The following is a 17,935-nucleotide window of genomic DNA, read 5'->3' on the forward strand; positions in this document are numbered from 1 at the left end:
GTGTGAGCTGGTTTGGCCCTGTGTGTGTGAGCTGGTTTGGCCCTGTGTGTGTGAGCTGGTTTGCCCTGTGTGTGTGAGCTGGTTTGCCCTGTGTGTGTGAGCTGGTTTGCCCCTGTGTGTGTGAGCTGGTTTGCCCTGTGTGTGTGAGCTGGTTTGGCCCTGTGTGTGAGCTGGTTTGCCCCTGTGTGTGTGAGCTGGTTTGCCCCTGTGTGTGTGAGCTGGTTTGCCCCTGTGTGTGTGAGCTGGTTTGCCCTGTGTGTGTGAGCTGGTTTGGCCCTGTGTGTGAGCTGGTTTGCCCCTGTGTGTGTGAGCTGGTTTGCCCTGTGTGTGTGAGCTGGTTTGCCCTGTGTGTGTGAGCTGGTTTGCCCCTGTGTGTGTGAGCTGGTTTGGCCCTGTGTGTGTGAGCTGGTTTGGCCCTGTGTTTGTGAGCTGGTTTGGCCCTGTGTGTGTGAGCTGGTTTGGCCCTGTGTGTGTGAGCTGGTTTGCCCTGTGTGTGTGAGCTGGTTTGGCCCTGTGTGTGTGAGCTGGTTTGCCCTGTGTGTGTGAGCTGGTTTGGCCCTGTGTGTGTGAGCTGGTTTGGCCCTGTGTGTGTGAGCTGGTTTGGCCCTGTGTGTGTGAGCTGGTTTGCCCCTGTGTGTGTGAGCTGGTTTGGCCCTGTGTGTGTGAGCTGGTTTGGCCCTGTGTGTGAGCTGGTTTGCCCCTGTGTGTGTGAGCTGGTTTGCCCTGTGTGTGTGAGCTGGTTTGCCCCTGTGTGTGTGAGCTGGTTTGCCCCTGTGTGTGTGAGCTGGTTTGCCCCTGTGTGTGTGAGCTGGTTTGGCCCTGTGTGTGTGAGCTGGTTTGCCCTGTGTGTGTGAGCTGGTTTGGCCCTGTGTGTGTGAGCTGGTTTGGCCCTGTGTGTGTGAGCTGGTTTGGCCCTGTGTGTGAGCTGGTTTGCCCCTGTGTGTGTGAGCTGGTTTGGCCCTGTGTGTGTGAGCTGGTTTGCCCTGTGTGTGTGAGCTGGTTTGGCCCTGTGTGTGTGAGCTGGTTTGCCCTGTGTGTGAGCTGGTTTGCCCCTGTGTGTGTGAGCTGGTTTGGCCCTGTGTGTGTGAGCTGGTTTGCCCTGTGTGTGTGAGCTGGTTTGGCCCTGTGTGTGAGCTGGTTTGGCCCTGTGTGTGTGAGCTGGTTTGGCCCTGTGTGTGTGAGCTGGTTTGGCCCTGTGTGTGAGCTGGTTTGCCCCTGTGTGTGTGAGCTGGTTTGGCCCTGTGTGTGTGAGCTGGTTTGGCCCTGTGTGTGTGAGCTGGTTTGCCCCTGTGTGTGTGAGCTGGTTTGGCCCTGTGTGTGTGAGCTGGTTTGCCCCTGTGTGTGTGAGCTGGTTTGCCCCTGTGTGTGTGAGCTGGTTTGGCCCTGTGTGTGTGAGCTGGTTTGCCCCTGTGTGTGTGAGCTGGTTTGGCCCTGTGTGTGTGAGCTGGTTTGCCCTGTGTGTGTGAGCTGGTTTGCCCCTGTGTGTGAGCTGGTTTGCCCCTGTGTGTGTGAGCTGGTTTGCCCCTGTGTGTGTGAGCTGGTTTGGCCCTGTGTGTGTGAGCTGGTTTGGCCCTGTGTGTGTGAGCTGGTTTGCCCCTGTGTGTGTGAGCTGGTTTGCCCCTGTGTGTGTGAGCTGGTTTGCCCTGTGTGTGTGAGCTGGTTTGCCCCTGTGTGTGTGAGCTGGTTTGGCCCTGTGTGTGTGAGCTGGTTTGCCCTGTGTGTGTGAGCTGGTTTGGCCCTGTGTGTGTGAGCTGGTTTGCCCCTGTGTGTGTGAGCTGGTTTGCCCTGTGTGTGTGAGCTGGTTTGGCCCTGTGTGTGTGAGCTGGTTTGCCCCTGTGTGTGTGAGCTGGTTTGGCCCTGTGTGTGTGAGCTGGTTTGCCCCTGTGTGTATGAGCTGGTTTGCCCTGTGTGTGTGAGCTGGTTTGCCCCTGTGTGTGTGAGCCGGTTTGGCCCTGTGTGTATGAGCTGGTTTGCCCCTGTGTGTGTGAGCTGGTTTGCCCCTGTGTGTGAGCTGGTTTGCCCCTGTGTGTGAGCTGGTTTGCCCCTGTGTGTGAGCTGGTTTGCCCCTGTGTGTGAGCTGGTTTGCCCCTGTGTGTGTGAGCTGGTTTGCCCCTGTGTGTGAGCTGGTTTGCCCCTGTGTGTGAGCTGGTTTGCCCCTGTGTGTGTGAGCTGGTTTGCCCCTATGTGTGTGAGCTGGTTTGCCCCTGTGTGTGAGCTGGTTTGGCCCTGTGTGTGTGAGCTGGTTTGGCCCTGTGTGTGTGAGCTGGTTTGGCCCTGTGTATATCAGCTGGTTTGCCCCTGTGTTTGTGAGCTGGTTTGCCCCTGTGTGTGTGAGCTGGTTTGGCCCTGTGTGTGTGAGCTGGTTTGGCCCTGTGTGTGAGCTGGTTTGCCCCTGTGTGTGTGAGCTGGTTTGCCCTGTGTGTGTGAGCTGGTTTGCCCCTGTGTGTGTGAGCTGGTTTGGCCCTGTGTGTGTGAGCTGGTTTGGCCCTGTGTGTGTGAGCTGGTTTGGCCCTGTGTGTGTGAGCTGGTTTGCCCTGTGTGTGTGAGCTGGTTTGCCCCTGTGTGTGTGAGCTGGTTTGGCCCTGTGTGTGTGAGCTGGTTTGCCCTGTGTGTGTGAGCTGGTTTGCCCCTGTGTGTGTGAGCTGGTTTGCCCTGTGTGTGAGCTGGTTTTGCCCTGTGTGTGTGAGCTGGTTTGCCCCTGTGTGTGTGAGCTGGTTTGCCCCTGTGTTTGTGAGCTGGTTTGGCCCTGTGTGTGTGAGCTGGTTTGCCCTGTGTGTGAGCTGGTTTTCCCTGTGTGTGTGAGCTGGTTTGCCCCTGTGTGTGTGAGCTGGTTTGCCCCTGTGTGTGTGAGCTGGTTTGCCCCTGTGTGTGTGAGCTGGTTTGCCCTGTGTGTGAGCTGGTTTTCCCTGTGTGTGTGAGCTGGTTTGCCCCTGTGTGTGTGAGCTGGTTTGCCCTGTGTGTGAGCTGGTTTGGCCCTGTGTGTGTGAGCTGGTTTGCCCCTGTGTGTGTGAGCTGGTTTGCCCCTGTGTTTGTGAGCTGGTTTGGCCCTGTGTGTGTGAGCTGGTTTGCCCCTGTGTGTGTGAGCTGGTTTGCCCTGTGTGTGTGAGCTGGTTTGGCCCTGTGTGTGAGCTGGTTTGCCCCTGTGTGTGTGAGCTGGTTTGGCCCTGTGTGTGTGAGCTGGTTTGGCCCTGTGTGTGTGAGCTGGTTTGCCCCTGTGTGTGTGAGCTGGTTTGCCCTGTGTGTGAGCTGGTTTGCCCTGTGTGTGTGAGCTGGTTTGCCCCTGTGTGTGTGAGCTGGTTTGCCCTGTGTGTGAGCTGGTTTGCCCTGTGTGTGTGAGCTGGTTTGCCCCTGTGTGTGTGAGCTGGTTTGGCCCTGTGTGTGTGAGCTGGTTTGCCCTGTGTGTGTGAGCTGGTTTGGCCCTGTGTGTGTGAGCTGGTTTGCCCCTGTGTGTGTGAGCTGGTTTGGCCCTGTGTGTGTGAGCTGGTTTGGCCCTGTGTGTGTGAGCTGGTTTGCCCCTGTGTGTGTGAGCTGGTTTGGCCCTGTGTGTGTGAGCTGGTTTTGCCCTGTGTGTGTGAGCTGGTTTGCCCCTGTGTGTGTGAGCTGGTTTGGCCCTGTGTGTGTGAGCTGGTTTGCCCCTGTGTGTGTGAGCTGGTTTGGCCCTGTGTGTGTGAGCTGGTTTGCCCCTGTGTGTGTGAGCTGGTTTGCCCTGTGTGTGAGCTGGTTTGCCCTGTGTGTGTGAGCTGGTTTTCCCCTGTGTGTGTGAGCTGGTTTGCCCCTGTGTGTGTGAGCTGGTTTGGCCCTGTGTGTGTGAGCTGGTTTGCCCCTGTGTGTGTGAGCTGGTTTGCCCTGTGTGTGAGCTGGTTTGCCCCTGTGTGTGTGAGCTGGTTTGGCCCTGTGTGTGTGAGCTGGTTTGGCCCTGTGTGTGTGAGCTGGTTTGCCCCTGTGTGTGTGAGCTGGTTTGGCCCTGTGTGTGTGAGCTGGTTTGCCCCTGTGTGTGTGAGCTGGTTTGGCCCTGTGTGTGTGAGCTGGTTTGCCCCTGTGTGTGTGACCTGGTTTGGCCCTGTGTGTGTGAGCTGGTTTGCCCCTGTGTTTGTGAGCTGGTTTGGCCCTGTGTGTGTGACCTGGTTTGCCCCTGTGTGGGTGAGCTGGTTTTGCCCCTGTGTGTGTGAGCTGGTTTGGCCCTGTGTGTGTGAGCTGGTTTGGCCCTGTGTGTGTGAGCTGGTTTGCCCCTGTGTTTGTGAGCTGGTTTGCCCCTGTGTGTGTGAGCTGGTTTGGCCCTGTGTGTGTGAGCTGGTTTTGCCCCTGTGTGTGTGAGCTGGTTTGGCCCTGTGTGTGTGAGCTGGTTTTGCCCCTGTGTGTGTGAGCTGGTTTGGCCCTGTGTGTGTGAGCTGGTTTTGCCCCTGTGTGTGTGAGCTGGTTTGGCCCTGTGTGTGTGAGCTGGTTTGGCCCTGTGTGTGTGAGCTGGTTTGGCCCTGTGTGTGTGAGCTGGTTTGGCCCTGTGTGTGTGAGCTGGTTTGGCCCTGTGTGTGTGAGCTGGTTTGGCCCTGTGTGTGTGAGCTGGTTTGCCCCTGTGTGTGTGAGCTGGTTTGGCCCTGTGTGTGTGAGCTGGTTTGCCCCTGTGTGTGTGAGCTGGTTTGCCCCTGTGTGTGTGAGCTGGTTTGGCCCTGTGTGTGTGAGCTGGTTTGGCCCTGTGTGTGTGAGCTGGTTTGCCCCTGTGTGTGTGAGCTGGTTTGGCCCTGTGTGTGTGAGCTGGTTTGCCCCTGTGTGTGTGAGCTGGTTTGGCCCTGTGTGTGTGAGCTGGTTTGCCCCTGTGTGTGTGAGCTGGTTTGCCCCTGTGTGTGTGAGCTGGTTTGGCCCTGTGTGTGTGAGCTGGTTTGGCCCTGTGTGTGTGAGCTGGTTTGCCCCTGTGTGTGTGAGCTGGTTTGGCCCTGTGTGTGTGAGCTGGTTTGCCCCTGTGTGTGTGAGCTGGTTTGCCCCTGTGTGTGTGAGCTGGTTTGCCCTGTGTGTGAGCTGGTTTGCCCCTGTGTGTGTGAGCTGGTTTGGCCCTGTGTGTGTGAGCTGGTTTGGCCCTGTGTGTGTGAGCTGGTTTGGCCCTGTGTGTGTGAGCTGGTTTGGCCCTGTGTGTGTGAGCTGGTTTGCCCTGTGTGTGTGAGCTGGTTTGCCCCTGTGTGTGATCTGGTTTGGCCCTGTGTGTGTGAGCTGGTTTGCCCCTGTGTGTGTGAGCTGGTTTGCCCCTGTGTGTGAGCTGGTTTGGCCCTGTGTGTGTGAGCTGGTTTGCCCCTGTGTGTGAGCTGGTTTGGCCCTGTGTGTGTGAGCTGGTTTGGCCCTGTGTGTGTGAGCTGGTTTGCCCCTGTGTGTGAGCTGGTTTGCCCCTGTGTGTGTGAGCTGGTTTGCCCCTGTGTGTGAGCTGGTTTGCCCCTGTGTGTGAGCTGGTTTGCCCTGTGTGTGTGAGCTGGTTTGCCCTGTGTGTGTGAGCTGGTTTGGCCCTGTGTGTGTGAGCTGGTTTGCCCCTGTGTGTGTGAGCTGGTTTGCCCCTGTGTGTGTGAGCTGGTTTGCCCCTGTGTGTGTGAGCTGGTTTGCCCCTGTGTGTGTGAGCTGGTTTGCCCCTGTGTGTGTGAGCTGGTTTGCCCCTGTGTGTGTGAGCTGGTTTGCCCCTGTGTGTGTGAGCTGGTTTGCCCCTGTGTGTGTGAGCTGGTTTGCCCCTGTGTGTGAGCTGGTTTGCCCTGTGTGTGTGAGCTGGTTTGCCCTGTGTGTGTGAGCTGGTTTGGCCCTGTGTGTGTGAGCTGGTTTGTCCCTGTGTGTGTGAGCTGGTTTGCCCCTGTGTGTGTGAGCTGGTTTGCCCCTGTGTGTGTGAGCTGGTTTGCCCCTGTGTGTGTGAGCTGGTTTGGCCCTGTGTGTGTGAGCTGGTTTGGCCCTGTGTGTGTGAGCTGGTTTGCCCCTGTGTGTGTGAGCTGGTTTGCCCCTGTGTGTGTGAGCTGGTTTGGCCCTGTGTGTGTGAGCTGGTTTGGCCCTGTGTGTGTGAGCTGGTTTGCCCCTGTGTGTGTGAGCTGGTTTGCCCCTGTGTGTGTGAGCTGGTTTGGCCCTGTGTGTGTGAGCTGGTTTGCCCTGTGTGTGTGAGCTGGTTTGCCCCTGTGTGTGTGAGCTGGTTTGCCCCTGTGTGTGTGAGCTGGTTTGGCCCTGTGTGTGTGAGCTGGTTTGCCCCTGTGTGTGTGAGCTGGTTTGCCCTGTGTGTGAGCTGGTTTGCCCTGTGTGTGAGCTGGTTTGCCCCTGTGTGTGTGAGCTGGTTTGCCCCTGTGTTTGTGAGCTGGTTTGGCCCTGTGTGTGAGCTGGTTTGGCCCTGTGTGTGTGAGCTGGTTTGCCCTGTGTGTGAGCTGGTTTGCCCTGTGTGTGTGAGCTGGTTTGGCCCTGTGTGTGTGAGCTGGTTTGGCCCTGTGTGTGTGAGCTGGTTTGCCCCTGTGTGTGTGAGCTGGTTTGCCCCTGTGTGTGTGAGCTGGTTTGGCCCTGTGTGTGTGAGCTGGTTTGGCCCTGTGTGTGTGAGCTGGTTTGCCCCTGTGTGTGAGCTGGTTTGCCCTGTGTGTGTGAGCTGGTTTGGCCCTGTGTGTGTGAGCTGGTTTGCCCCTGTGTGTGTGAGCTGGTTTGGCCCTGTGTGTGTGAGCTGGTTTGCCCTGTGTGTGTGAGCTGGTTTGGCCCTGTGTGTGTGAGCTGGTTTGCCCCTGTGTGTGTGAGCTGGTTTGCCCCTGTGTGTGTGAGCTGGTTTGGCCCTGTGTGTGTGAGCTGGTTTGGCCCTGTGTGTGTGAGCTGGTTTGCCCTGTGTGTGAGCTGGTTTGCCCCTGTGTGTGTGAGCTGGTTTGGCCCTGTGTGTGTGAGCTGGTTTGCCCCTGTGTGTGTGAGCTGGTTTGGCCCTGTGTGTGTGAGCTGGTTTTGCCCTGTGTGTGTGAGCTGGTTTGGCCCTGTGTGTGTGAGCTGGTTTGGCCCTGTGTGTGTGAGCTGGTTTGGCCCTGTGTGTGTGAGCTGGTTTGGCCCTGTGTGTGTGAGCTGGTTTGCCCCTGTGTGTGTGAGCTGGTTTGCCCCTGTGTGTGTGAGCTGGTTTGCCCTGTGTGTGTGAGCTGGTTTGGCCCTGTGTTTGTGAGCTGGTTTGGCCCTGTGTGTGAGCTGGTTTGCCCTGTGTGTGTGAGCTGGTTTGCCCCTGTGTGTGTGAGCTGGTTTGCCCCTGTGTGTGTGAGCTGGTTTGCCCCTGTGTGTGTGAGCTGGTTTGCCCCTGTGTGTGTGAGCTGGTTTGGCCCTGTGTGTGTGAGCTGGTTTGGCCCTGTGTGTGTGAGCTGGTTTGCCCCTGTGTGTGTGAGCTGGTTTGGCCCTGTGTGTGTGAGCTGGTTTGCCCCTGTGTGTGTGAGCTGGTTTGCCCCTGTGTGTGTGAGCTGGTTTGCCCCTGTGTGTGTGAGCTGGTTTGGCCCTGTGTTTATGAGCTGGTTTGCCCCTGTGTTTGTGAGCTGGTTTGGCCCTGTGTGTGTGAGCTGGTTTGCCCCTGTGTGTGTGAGCTGGTTTGCCCCTGTGTGTGTGAGCTGGTTTGCCCCTGTGTGTGAGCTGGTTTGCCCCTGTGTGTGTGAGCTGGTTTGCCCCTGTGTGTGAGCTGGTTTGCCCCTGTGTGTGTGAGCTGGTTTGCCCCTGTGTGTGAGCTGGTTTGCCCCTGTGTGTGTGAGCTGGTTTGCCCCTGTGTGTGAGCTGGTTTGCCCCTGTGTGTGTGAGCTGGTTTGCCCCTGTGTGTGTGAGCTGGTTTGGCCCTGTGTGTGTGAGCTGGTTTGGCCCTGTGTGTGTGAGCTGGTTTGCCCCTGTGTGTGTGAGCTGGTTTGGCCCTGTGTGTGTGAGCTGGTTTGCCCCTGTGTGTGTGAGCTGGTTTGGCCCTGTGTGTGTGAGCTGGTTTGGCCCTGTGTGTGTGAGCTGGTTTGCCCCTGTGTGTGTGAGCTGGTTTGGCCCTGTGTGTGTGAGCTGGTTTGGCCCTGTGTGTGTGAGCTGGTTAGCCCCTGTGTGTGTGAGCTGGTTTGGCCCTGTGTGTGTGAGCTGGTTTGCCCTGTGTGTGTGAGCTGGTTTGGCCCTGTGTGTGTGACCTGGTTTGCCCCTGTGTGTGTGAGCTGGTTTGGCCCTGTGTGTGTGAGCTGGTTTTGCCCCTGTGTGTGTGAGCTGGTTTGGCCCTGTGTGTGTGAGCTGGTTTGGCCCTGTGTGTGTGAGCTGGTTTGGCCCTGTGTGTGTGAGCTGGTTTGCCCCTGTGTGTGAGCTAGTTTGCCCCTGTGTGTGTGAGCTGGTTTGGCCCTGTGTGTGTGAGCTGGTTTTGCCCCTGTGTGTGTGAGCTGGTTTGGCCCTGTGTGTGTGAGCTGGTTTGGCCCTGTGTGTGTGAGCTGGTTTGCCCCTGTGTGTGTGAGCTGGTTTGCCCTGTGTGTGAGCTGGTTTGCCCCTGTGTGTGAGCTAGTTTGCCCCTGTGTGTGTGAGCTGGTTTGGCCCTGTGTGTGTGAGCTGGTTTGCCCCTGTGTGTGTGAGCTGGTTTGCCCTGTGTGTGAGCTGGTTTGCCCCTGTGTGTGAGCTAGTTTGCCCCTGTGTGTGTGAGCTGGTTTGGCCCTGTGTGTGTGAGCTAGTTTGCCCCTGTGTGTGTGAGCTGGTTTGGCCCTGTGTGTGTGAGCTGGTTTGGCCCTGTGTGTGTGAGCTGGTTTGGCCCTGTGTGTGTGAGCTGGTTTGGCCCTGTGTGTGTGAGCTGGTTTGGCCCTGTGTGTGTGAGCTGGTTTGGCCCTGTGTGTGTGAGCTGGTTTTCCCTGTGTGTGTGAGCTGGTTTGCCCCTGTGTGTGTGAGCTGGTTTGCCCCTGTGTGTGTGAGCTGGTTTGCCCCTGTGTGTGAGCTGGTTTGGCCCTGTGTGTGATCTGGTTTGGCCCTGTGTGTGTGAGCTGGTTTGCCCTGTGTGTGTGAGCTGGTTTGCCCCTGTGTGTGTGAGCTGGTTTGCCCCTGTGTGTGTGAGCTGGTTTGGCCCTGTTTGTGTGAGCTGGTTTGGCCCTGTGTGTGTGAGCTGGTTTGGCCCTGTGTGTGTGAGCTGGTTTTGCCCTGTGTGTGTGAGCTGGTTTGCCCCTGTGTGTGTGAGCTGGTTTGCCCCTGTGTGTGTGAGCTGGTTTGGCCCTGTGTGTGTGAGCTGGTTTGCCCTCTGTGTGTGAGCTGGTTTGCCCCTGTGTGTGTGAGCTGGTTTGCCCCTGTGTGTGTGAGCTGGTTTGCCCTCTGTGTGTGAGCTGGTTTGCCCCTGTGTGTGTGAGCTGGTTTGCCCCTGTGTGTGATCTGGTTTGCCCCTGTGTGTGTGAGCTGGTTTGCCCTGTGTGTGTGAGCTGGTTTGCCCCTGTGTGTGTGAGCTGGTTTGGCCCTGTGTGTGTGAGCTGGTTTGCCCTGTGTGTGTGAGCTGGTTTGCCCCTGTGTGTGAGCTGGTTTGGCCCTGTGTGTGTGAGCTGGTTTGGCCCTGTGTGTGTGAGCTGGTTTGCCCCTGTGTGTGTGAGCTGGTTTGCCCCTGTGTGTGTGAGCTGGTTTGGCCCTGTGTGTGTGAGCTGGTTTGTCCCTGTGTGTGTGAGCTGGTTTGCCCCTGTGTGTGTGAGCTGGTTTGCCCCTGTGTGTGTGAGCTGGTTTGGCCCTGTGTGTGTGAGCTGGTTTGCCCCTGTGTGTGTGAGCTGGTTTGCCCCTGTGTGTGTGAGCTGGTTTGCCCCTGTGTGTGTGAGCTGGTTTGCCCCTGTGTGTGTGAGCTGGTTTGGCCCTGTGTGTGTGAGCTGGTTTTGCCCTGTGTGTGTGAGCTGGTTTGCCCCTGTGTGTGTGAGCTGGTTTGCCCCTGTGTGTGAGCTGGTTTGCCCCTGTGTGTGTGAGCTGGTTTGCCCCTGTGTGTGTGAGCTGGTTTGGCCCTGTGTGTGTGAGCTGGTTTGGCCCTGTGTGTGTGAGCTGGTTTGGCCCTGTGTGTGTGAGCTGGTTTGCCCCTGTGTTTGTGAGCTGGTTTGGCCCTGTGTGTGAGCTGGTTTGCCCCTGTGTGTGTGAGCTGGTTTGCCCCTGTGTGTGTGAGCTGGTTTGCCCCTGTGTGTGTGAGCTGGTTTGGCCCTGTGTGTGTGACCTGGTTTGGCCCTGTGTGTGTGAGCTGGTTTGGCCCTGTGTGTGTGAGCTGGTTTGCCCCTGTGTGTGTGAGCTGGTTTGGCCCTGTGTGTGTGAGCTGGTTTGCCCCTGTGTGTGTGAGCTGGTTTGCCCCTGTGTGTGTGAGCTGGTTTGCCCCTGTGTGTGTGAGCTGGTTTGCCCCTGTGTGTGTGAGCTGGTTTGGCCCCTGTGTGTGTGAGCTGGTTTGCCCCTGTGTGTGTGAGCTGGTTTGGCCCTGTGTGTGTGAGCTGGTTTGCCCCTGTGTGTGTGAGCTGGTTTGGCCCTGTGTGTGTGAGCTGGTTTGCCCCTGTGTGTGTGAGCTGGTTTGCCCTGTGTGTGTGAGCTGGTTTGGCCCTGTGTGTGTGAGCTGGTTTGGCCCTGTGTGTGTGAGCTGGTTTGGCCCTGTGTGTGTGAGCTGGTTTGGCCCTGTGTTTGTGAGCTGGTTTGCCCCTGTGTGTGTGAGCTGGTTTGCCCCTGTGTGTGTGAGCTGGTTTGCCCCTGTGTGTGTGAGCTGGTTTGCCCCTGTGTGTGTGAGCTGGTTTGCCCCTGTGTGTGTGAGCTGGTTTGCCCTGTGTGTGTGAGCTGGTTTGCCCTGTGTGTGTGAGCTGGTTTGCCCTCTGTGTGTGAGCTGGTTTGGCCCTGTGTGTGTGAGCTGGTTTGGCCCTGTGTGTGTGAGCTGGTTTGCCCTCTGTGTGTGAGCTGGTTTGCCCCTGTGTGTGTGAGCTGGTTTGGCCCTGTGTGTGTGAGCTGGTTTGCCCTCTGTGTGTGAGCTGGTTTGCCCCTGTGTGTGTGAGCTGGTTTGGCCCTGTGTGTGTGAGCTGGTTTGCCCCTGTGTGTGTGAGCTGGTTTGGCCCTGTGTGTGTGAGCTGGTTTGTCCCTGTGTGTGAGCTGGTTTGGCCCTGTGTGCGTGAGCTGGTTTGCCCTGTGTGTGTGAGCTGGTTTGCCCTCTGTGTGTGAGCTGGTTTGGCCCTGTGTGTGTGAGCTGGTTTGCCCCTGTGTGTGTGAGCTGGTTTGGCCCTGTGTGTGTGAGCTGGTTTGCCCCTGTGTGTGTGAGGTGGTTTGCCCCTGTGTGTGTGAGCTGGTTTGCCCTGTGTGTGTGAGCTGGTTTGCCCCTGTGTGTGTGAGCTGGTTTGCCCCTGTGTGTGTGAGCTGGTTTGCCCTGTGTGTGTGAGCTGGTTTGGCCCTGTGTGTGTGAGCTGGTTTGCCCTGTGTGTGTGAGCTGGTTTGGCCCTGTGTGTGTGAGCTGGTTTGCCCCTGTGTGTGTGAGCTGGTTTGGCCCCTGTGTGTGTGAGCTGGTTTGGCCCTGTGTGTGTGAGCTGGTTTGGCCCCTGTGTGTGTGAGCTGGTTTGGCCCTGTGTGTGTGAGCTGGTTTGGCCCCTGTGTGTGTGAGCTGGTTTGCCCCTGTGTGTGTGAGCTGGTTTGCCCCTGTGTGTGTGAGCTGGTTTGGCCCTGTGTGTGTGAGCTGGTTTGGCCCTGTGTGTGTGAGCTGGTTTGCCCCTGTGCGTGTGAGCTGGTTTGCCCCTGTGTGTGTGAGCTGGTTTGGCTCTGTGTGTGTGAGCTGGTTTGCCCCTGTGTGTGAGCTGGTTTGCCCCTGTGTGTGTGAGCTGGTTTGGCCCTGTGTGTGTGAGCTGGTTTGGCCCTGTGTGTGTGAGCTGGTTTTGCCCTGTGTGTGTGAGCTGGTTTGCCCCTGTGTGTGAGCTGGTTTGCCCCTGTGTGTGTGAGCTGGTTTGGCCCTGTGTGTGTGAGCTGGTTTGCCCCTGTGTGTGTGAGCTGGTTTGCCCTGTGTGTGTGAGCTGGTTTGCCCCTGTGTGTGTGAGCTGGTTTGGCCCTGTGTGTGTGAGCTGGTTTGCCCTGTGTGTGAGCGGGTTTGGCCCTGTGTGTGTGAGCTGGTTTGGCCCTGTTTGTGTGAGCTGGTTTGGCCCTGTGTGTGTGAGCTGGTTTGCCCCTGTGTGTGTGAGCTGGTTTGCCCCTGTGTGTGTGAGCTGGTTTGCCCTGTGTGTGATCTGGTTTGCAAGTCTCAGCTTTTCTCTTCTGCATTTTCACAGTTTATTGCTGGGAATGAGGTTGAACGTTTCTCGGCTGTGATTAGTTTTGTTTTGCCGCCAATAATGGGAATGGGCATTTTGCTGCGATCCTGAGGTTGACTCTCTGTCCTGTCATCTCCGTGTTCCCCAATCTGCCTCTTTATGAGTCAGTTTTGACACCACTGTGTTAGCCATTGTGTTGGTGGTGGGGTCGGTTGCTACTGACTGCAAACAGAGTCTATTTAAACAGAGTCTGTTCGAACTACAGCAAACAGAATTCATGACCTAAACTGCAGCAACTTCTCCCAATAAAAGCAGGCTTATTTCTCCAGCAAAATGCAGTGAGTGGAGGATAGTTGCGTATGAGCGTAAAATCAATCCCAGTCACTTACAGCCGTGCAGTCTCCAGGTGTGATTGACGGGTGAATTAACCAATCATCTCTATTCAGGCCGGGATTTGTGGTGTCACGACATGCAGCCTTATTTTTTTGTCTTCCTGCCCCCCACCCCCCGACCCCTGCAGCAATAAGCCAAACCCAAACCAGATCCACGGAAACAACACAAAGACAGGAGCGGTGAATGGAGGGAGCACGCTGGCACCGAATGGGGCAGTGCCAGGACCGGGCCGAGCGTGCGAGAGCTGTTTCAGTAAGTACCTTCGGGATCAGGGAGCAGTGTGAAGGTCCCTGCGTGGCTGGAGGCGGCCGTCATTTTATCGGCTGTGGCCACTCGCTATTGAGGGACGGCGAGAGGGTCCCAAGACAGGTGGAAGCCAGAAGTATGTGCCCGGCTCCTGGTTTGACAGGTGCCGCACAAGGGCCTGGGCTTACACCTGGTTTCCAAACCCAGTTGGCCAGTAGCGACCAATCTGAGAAATCCAAACATGGAGCCTGAACGTGACGCCCCACTTGCTCATGTTGTTCACACCAATGCCCGTGGTCAGCTACAGCGCAGTGAAAGCCATGGCAAAGCGCAGGCCCACTCGTGCCGTGTGTAGCCGGCTCATGATTGGGGCAAGGAGTCCACCTTTACAGTAAAGGGTGCCGGCGGTGGCAGGAGTATCACACGGGCTCTGCCAATGGCAAGTTCTCAGTGTAAGGCTTTCCCCAGAAAGGGTGACTTCTCTTTGTTGCTGCGAAATGGAGGGACCTCTTCCCTCCCAGTACAGGCACGACAACCAAGGAGAAGGCTCCTCACCGACCAGTGTGGTGCTCCTCACCGACCAGTGTGGTGCTCTTCACCGACCAGTGTGGTGCTCCTCACCGACCAGTGTGGTGCTCTTCACCGACCAGTGTGGTGCTCTTCACCGACCAGTGTGGTGCTCCTCACCGGCCAGTGTGGTGCTCCTCACCGACCAGTGTGGTGCTCTTCACCGACCAGTGTGGTGCTCCTGACCGGCCAGTGTGGTGCTCCTCACCGGCCAGTGTGGTGCTCCTCACCGTCCAGTGTGGTGCTCCTCACCGGCCAGTGTGGTGCTCCTCACCGACCAGTGTGGTGCTCTTCACCGACCAGTGTGGTGCTCTTCACCGACCAGTGTGGTGCTCCTCACCGGCCAGTGTGGTGCTCCTCACCGTCCACTGTGGTGCTCCTCACCGACCAGTGTGGTGCTCCTGACCGGCCAGTGTGGTGCTCCTCACCGGCCAGTGTGGTGCTCCTCACCGTCCAGTGTGGTGCTCCTGACCGGCCAGTGTGGTGCTCTTCACCGACCAGTGTGGTGCTCCTCACCGACCAGTGTGGTGCTCTTCACCGACCAGTGTGGTGCTCTTCACCGACCAGTGTGGTGCTCCTCACCGGCCAGTGTGGTGCTCCTCACCGACCAGTGTGGTGCTCTTCACCGACCAGTGTGGTGCTCCTGACCGGCCAGTGTGGTGCTCCTCACCGGCCAGTGTGGTGCTCCTCACCGTCCAGTGTGGTGCTCCTCACCGGCCAGTGTGGTGCTCCTCACCGACCAGTGTGGTGCTCTTCACCGACCAGTGTGGTGCTCTTCACCGACCAGTGTGGTGCTCTTCACCGACCAGTGTGGTGCTCCTCACCGGCCAGTGTGGTGCTCCTCACCGTCCACTGTGGTGCTCCTCACCGACCAGTGTGGTGCTCCTGACCGGCCAGTGTGGTGCTCCTCACCGGCCAGTGTGGTGCTCCTCACCGTCCAGTGTGGTGCTCCTGACCGGCCAGTGTGGTGCTCCTCACCGTCCAGTGTGGTGCTCCTCACCGACCAGTGTGGTGCTCTTCACCGGCCATTGTGGTGCTCCTGACCAATGTTGATGTCGTGTAAAAGACAAAGGGGAGGAGAGTTGCAATTTACTTGTACCATTTATTGTTTCACCAGCTACCCAGTCGTACCAGTGGTACTCGTGGGGCCCTCCCAACATGCAGTGCCGGCTCTGCGCAGCCTGCTGGGCCTACTGGAAGAAGTACGGTGGACTGAAGATGCCAACCCGGCTGGATGGTGAAAGGCCGGGACCAAACCGGAATAACCTGGTAACTGCCAAATGGCTGGAGATCGCACCAATTTGTCTTCTATCTTCTTGCCAGCTTTTCTCCACCGGTTTACCCCCACTGAAGAGGTTGAGTCCTTGCTGCTGTCCAGGTCCACGGGCGGCATCTGATACCTCGCCCAAGAGGCTCGTTATTAATGCGTGAACCTAGACAGCGAGTGTCATTGGCCTGTTAGCGCGTGGATAGCTGTCCAGTCAGATCCAACGTCCACCCATGAGCATTTGCCAGCGGGGTCTCTGGATAGAAGCTAATTGTCCACTCCCTGGCCCAACGGCAATAGGGGCAATATAGCGTCTTGAACCCCGCCCTGACTGACATCAGCTGACTCAGCAACAAGCAGTTCACAGTGCCAATTTGGCTCAGTGGGTATCACTCTTGCCTTGGAGTTAGAAGGTTGTGGGTTCATGTCCCACTCCAGAGACTTGAGCAAATTATCTCAGATGGCACTTTAGTTGCAGTACTGAGGGAGTGCTGCATTGTTGGAGGTGCTGAAAATCAGATATTAAACCAAGTCTGCCTGTTTGGGTGAATATTGTAGGTCCCACATCATTATTTGAAGAAGTGCAGGAGAGATAGTCTCCCACTGTCTTGACCAACATTCCTCCCTCAACCAAAACTCTCCTAAACAGATTATGTGATCGTTCGTCTCAGTGCTGTTTGTGGTCTTGCGATGCACAAAATGGCTGCCCCCATTTGCCTATGTAACAAAAGTAATACATTGTGTGAAGCACTTAGGGATGTGATAAGGTGCTTTACAAATGCAGGTATTTATTATCACTAATATATTTATTTTACAATGCCGTTCCCTGGGTCTGGTAACTGAGTGCAGCGTCTAACCAACTGGCCAGGGTGATGTTTCTTCTCCCCTGCGTGCATGAGAAAGCGCCTTGTGTCCACACTGCGCCTCCCTCCGAAGCAGGGCAGTCGCCTCCCTCTGTAGTGGGGCAGTCGCCTCCCTCCGAAGTGGGGCAATCGCCTCCCTCCGTAGTTGGGCAGTCGCCTCCCTCCGAAGTGGGGCAGTCGCCTCCCTCTGTAGTGGGGCAGTCGCCTCCCTCCGAAGTGGGGCAGTCGCCTCCCTCCGAAGTGGGGCAGTCGCCTCCCTCCATAGTTGGGCAATCACCTCCCTCCGTAGTTGGGCAGTCACCTTCCACCGAGGTGGGGCAGTCGCCTCCCTCTGTAGTGGGGCAGTCGCCTCCTTCCGAAGTGGGGCAGTCGCCTCCCTCCGTAGTTGGGCAGTCGCCTCCCTCCGTAGTTGGGCAGTCGCCTCCCTCCGAAGTGGGGCAGTCGCCTCCCTCCGTAGTTGGGCAATCGCCTCCCTCCGAAGTTGGGCAGTCACCTTCCACCGAGGTGGGGCAGTCGCCTCCCTCTGTAGTGGGGCAGTCGCCTCCTTCCGAAGTGGGGCAGTCGCCTCCCTCCGTAGTTGGGCAGTCGCCTTCCACCAAGGTGGGGCAGTCGCCTCCCTCGAGGTGGGGCAGTCACCTCCCTCCGTAGTTGGGCAGTCGCCTCCCTCCGAGGTGGGGCAGTCGCCTCCCTCTGTAGTGGGGCAGTCGCCTCCCTCGAGGTGGGGCAGTCACCTCCCTCCGTAGTTGGGCAGTCGCCTTCCACCGAGGTGGGGCAGTCGCCTCCCTCTGTAGTGGGGCAGTCGCCTCCCTCGAGGTGGGGCAGTCACCAGCAGGTGTGTCTGTCCGCAGCATCGCCCCCCTGGCTGCTGCCAGCTTCCCCGTGTGGTCCTCAGACTGTTATTTTGTTGGAGAGTATCTTGACAATTGCTGTAACATTTCCCCCCCCCCCCCCGCCCCCGCTCCTCTCCACCTTTTCCAGAATGCCCACGGCCTGCCGGTTAGGAACAGCACCAGTCCCAAGTTTGCACTGAAGACACGGCAGGCCTTTTACCTGCACACAACCAAACTGACGAGAATGGCCAGGCGTTTATGTCAAGACATTCTGCAGCAGGCGGCGAGACACCCCTACGTGCCGATTAACAGTGCGGCCATCAAGGCAGAGAGTAAGTACTGAGGTGACATGAGGACAACATTAAACAGATTTAGTGGCAAGAAAGTCCTTCTCCAGAGTGGAGAGTGGTTCACTGTTGCGGATATGGGTCCTTTCTTACACGGGGACCTTATTCCCACATCCCCCCCACCCCCTCACCCCTGTCCCCAACTCTTGTTGGGTTTGGGCCCCATGTTTGCTGGTCACTCTCCAGTACCCAGACTATTCTTTATCTGGCAGGAATTCTCCCAGTGCCCTGGCCAACATTCATCCCTCAAACAATACCACCACATTCATCTCATTTGCTGGGTTCTTGCTGTGTGCAAATTGGCTACTGTGTTTGCCTACATAACAACAGTGACTGCACTTCAAAGGTAATTAATTGGCTGTGGAAGTAAATCCAAGCACTTCCTTTCCAGGTTGCTCATTTGTTTTAATTTCTGGCTACTTTTGTGTGTTGACTTGCACACACTCTGGTTACTGGCTCGAGACTGCCCAGACACATTCTACATGGTCTTACAGCTACAGTGAGAGCAGGTTTTCTGGACTGGTCCCAGAGTTTACCCTGGGCTGGGAACTGACCAGGTTTCCATGAGAATGGCTCCCTGTGAACAAACTGGTGTCTGAGCCGCCTTCTGTCCTTCCAAGCTTTACAAAACGAGCCACAGCCAACTATATCCAGCAGTGGTAAACCCCACCTCCAGTCCAACCCCCAACACACCCTTAGTCCAGTCCCAGCACAACTCAGAGGATAACCTTTCATGTTTTGAATCGCCTGCCACTGAGGAGGAGATGCTTCCTCTGAGTGCCGGCACCTCCCTGGAGACTGAACATGTCCTTATGTCCCATCATTGTAGTAAGACTCCAGCTAATAATGACCATTCAGTAAAGCCCTGGTCTCAATTTACCGCAGTCACAGTTGTGTTGTTTAATCATACTTTTAATGTCAAAGAACTCCTGGGTTGCCTTAGCCATCCTGGCCTCTTGGTAATTCTTCAACGTTGAAAGGACATTCAACCGGGTGGAGTGAGTCTGGTCGTTTGCCACTTGCAAAAGGCTCATATTTGTGTGCGACATTGTGTTGAAGTCGAAGTGCTGCTCCCATTCCACCTCCGCCTTGGCTGCAGTCGGACAGGGGTAGCTGGGAGCGCTGTCACTTGGCTCCATTCTTCTTTTTCAGTCCCGGGATGTGGGCGTCGCTGGCAAGGCCGGCATTTATTTCCCATCCCTAGTTATCCCTGAGAAGGCGGTGGTGGGGCTTCTTCTTGAACTGCTGCAGTCCGTGTGGTGAA

At 57.1% G+C, this 17,935-nt stretch overlaps 1 protein-coding gene across 2 annotated transcripts in view; it reads left to right on the forward strand.

The window, feature by feature from the left end:
- mta1 (metastasis associated 1) overlaps nt 1-17,935 on the forward strand; it is a 236,745-nt gene that overhangs the window by 166,823 nt on the left and 51,987 nt on the right. For both annotated transcript variants that reach the window (XM_067991195.1, XM_067991197.1), the window contains exons 12-14: nt 12,679-12,803; nt 14,482-14,633; nt 16,473-16,656. In XM_067991195.1, the coding sequence (XP_067847296.1) occupies nt 12,679-12,803; nt 14,482-14,633; nt 16,473-16,656 (461 nt within the window). The remainder of the gene's footprint in view (nt 1-12,678; nt 12,804-14,481; nt 14,634-16,472; nt 16,657-17,935) is intronic.

The sequence above is a fragment of the Heptranchias perlo genome, chromosome 10 (assembly GCF_035084215.1).
Source record: "Heptranchias perlo isolate sHepPer1 chromosome 10, sHepPer1.hap1, whole genome shotgun sequence".
NCBI lineage: Eukaryota > Metazoa > Chordata > Chondrichthyes > Hexanchiformes > Hexanchidae > Heptranchias > Heptranchias perlo.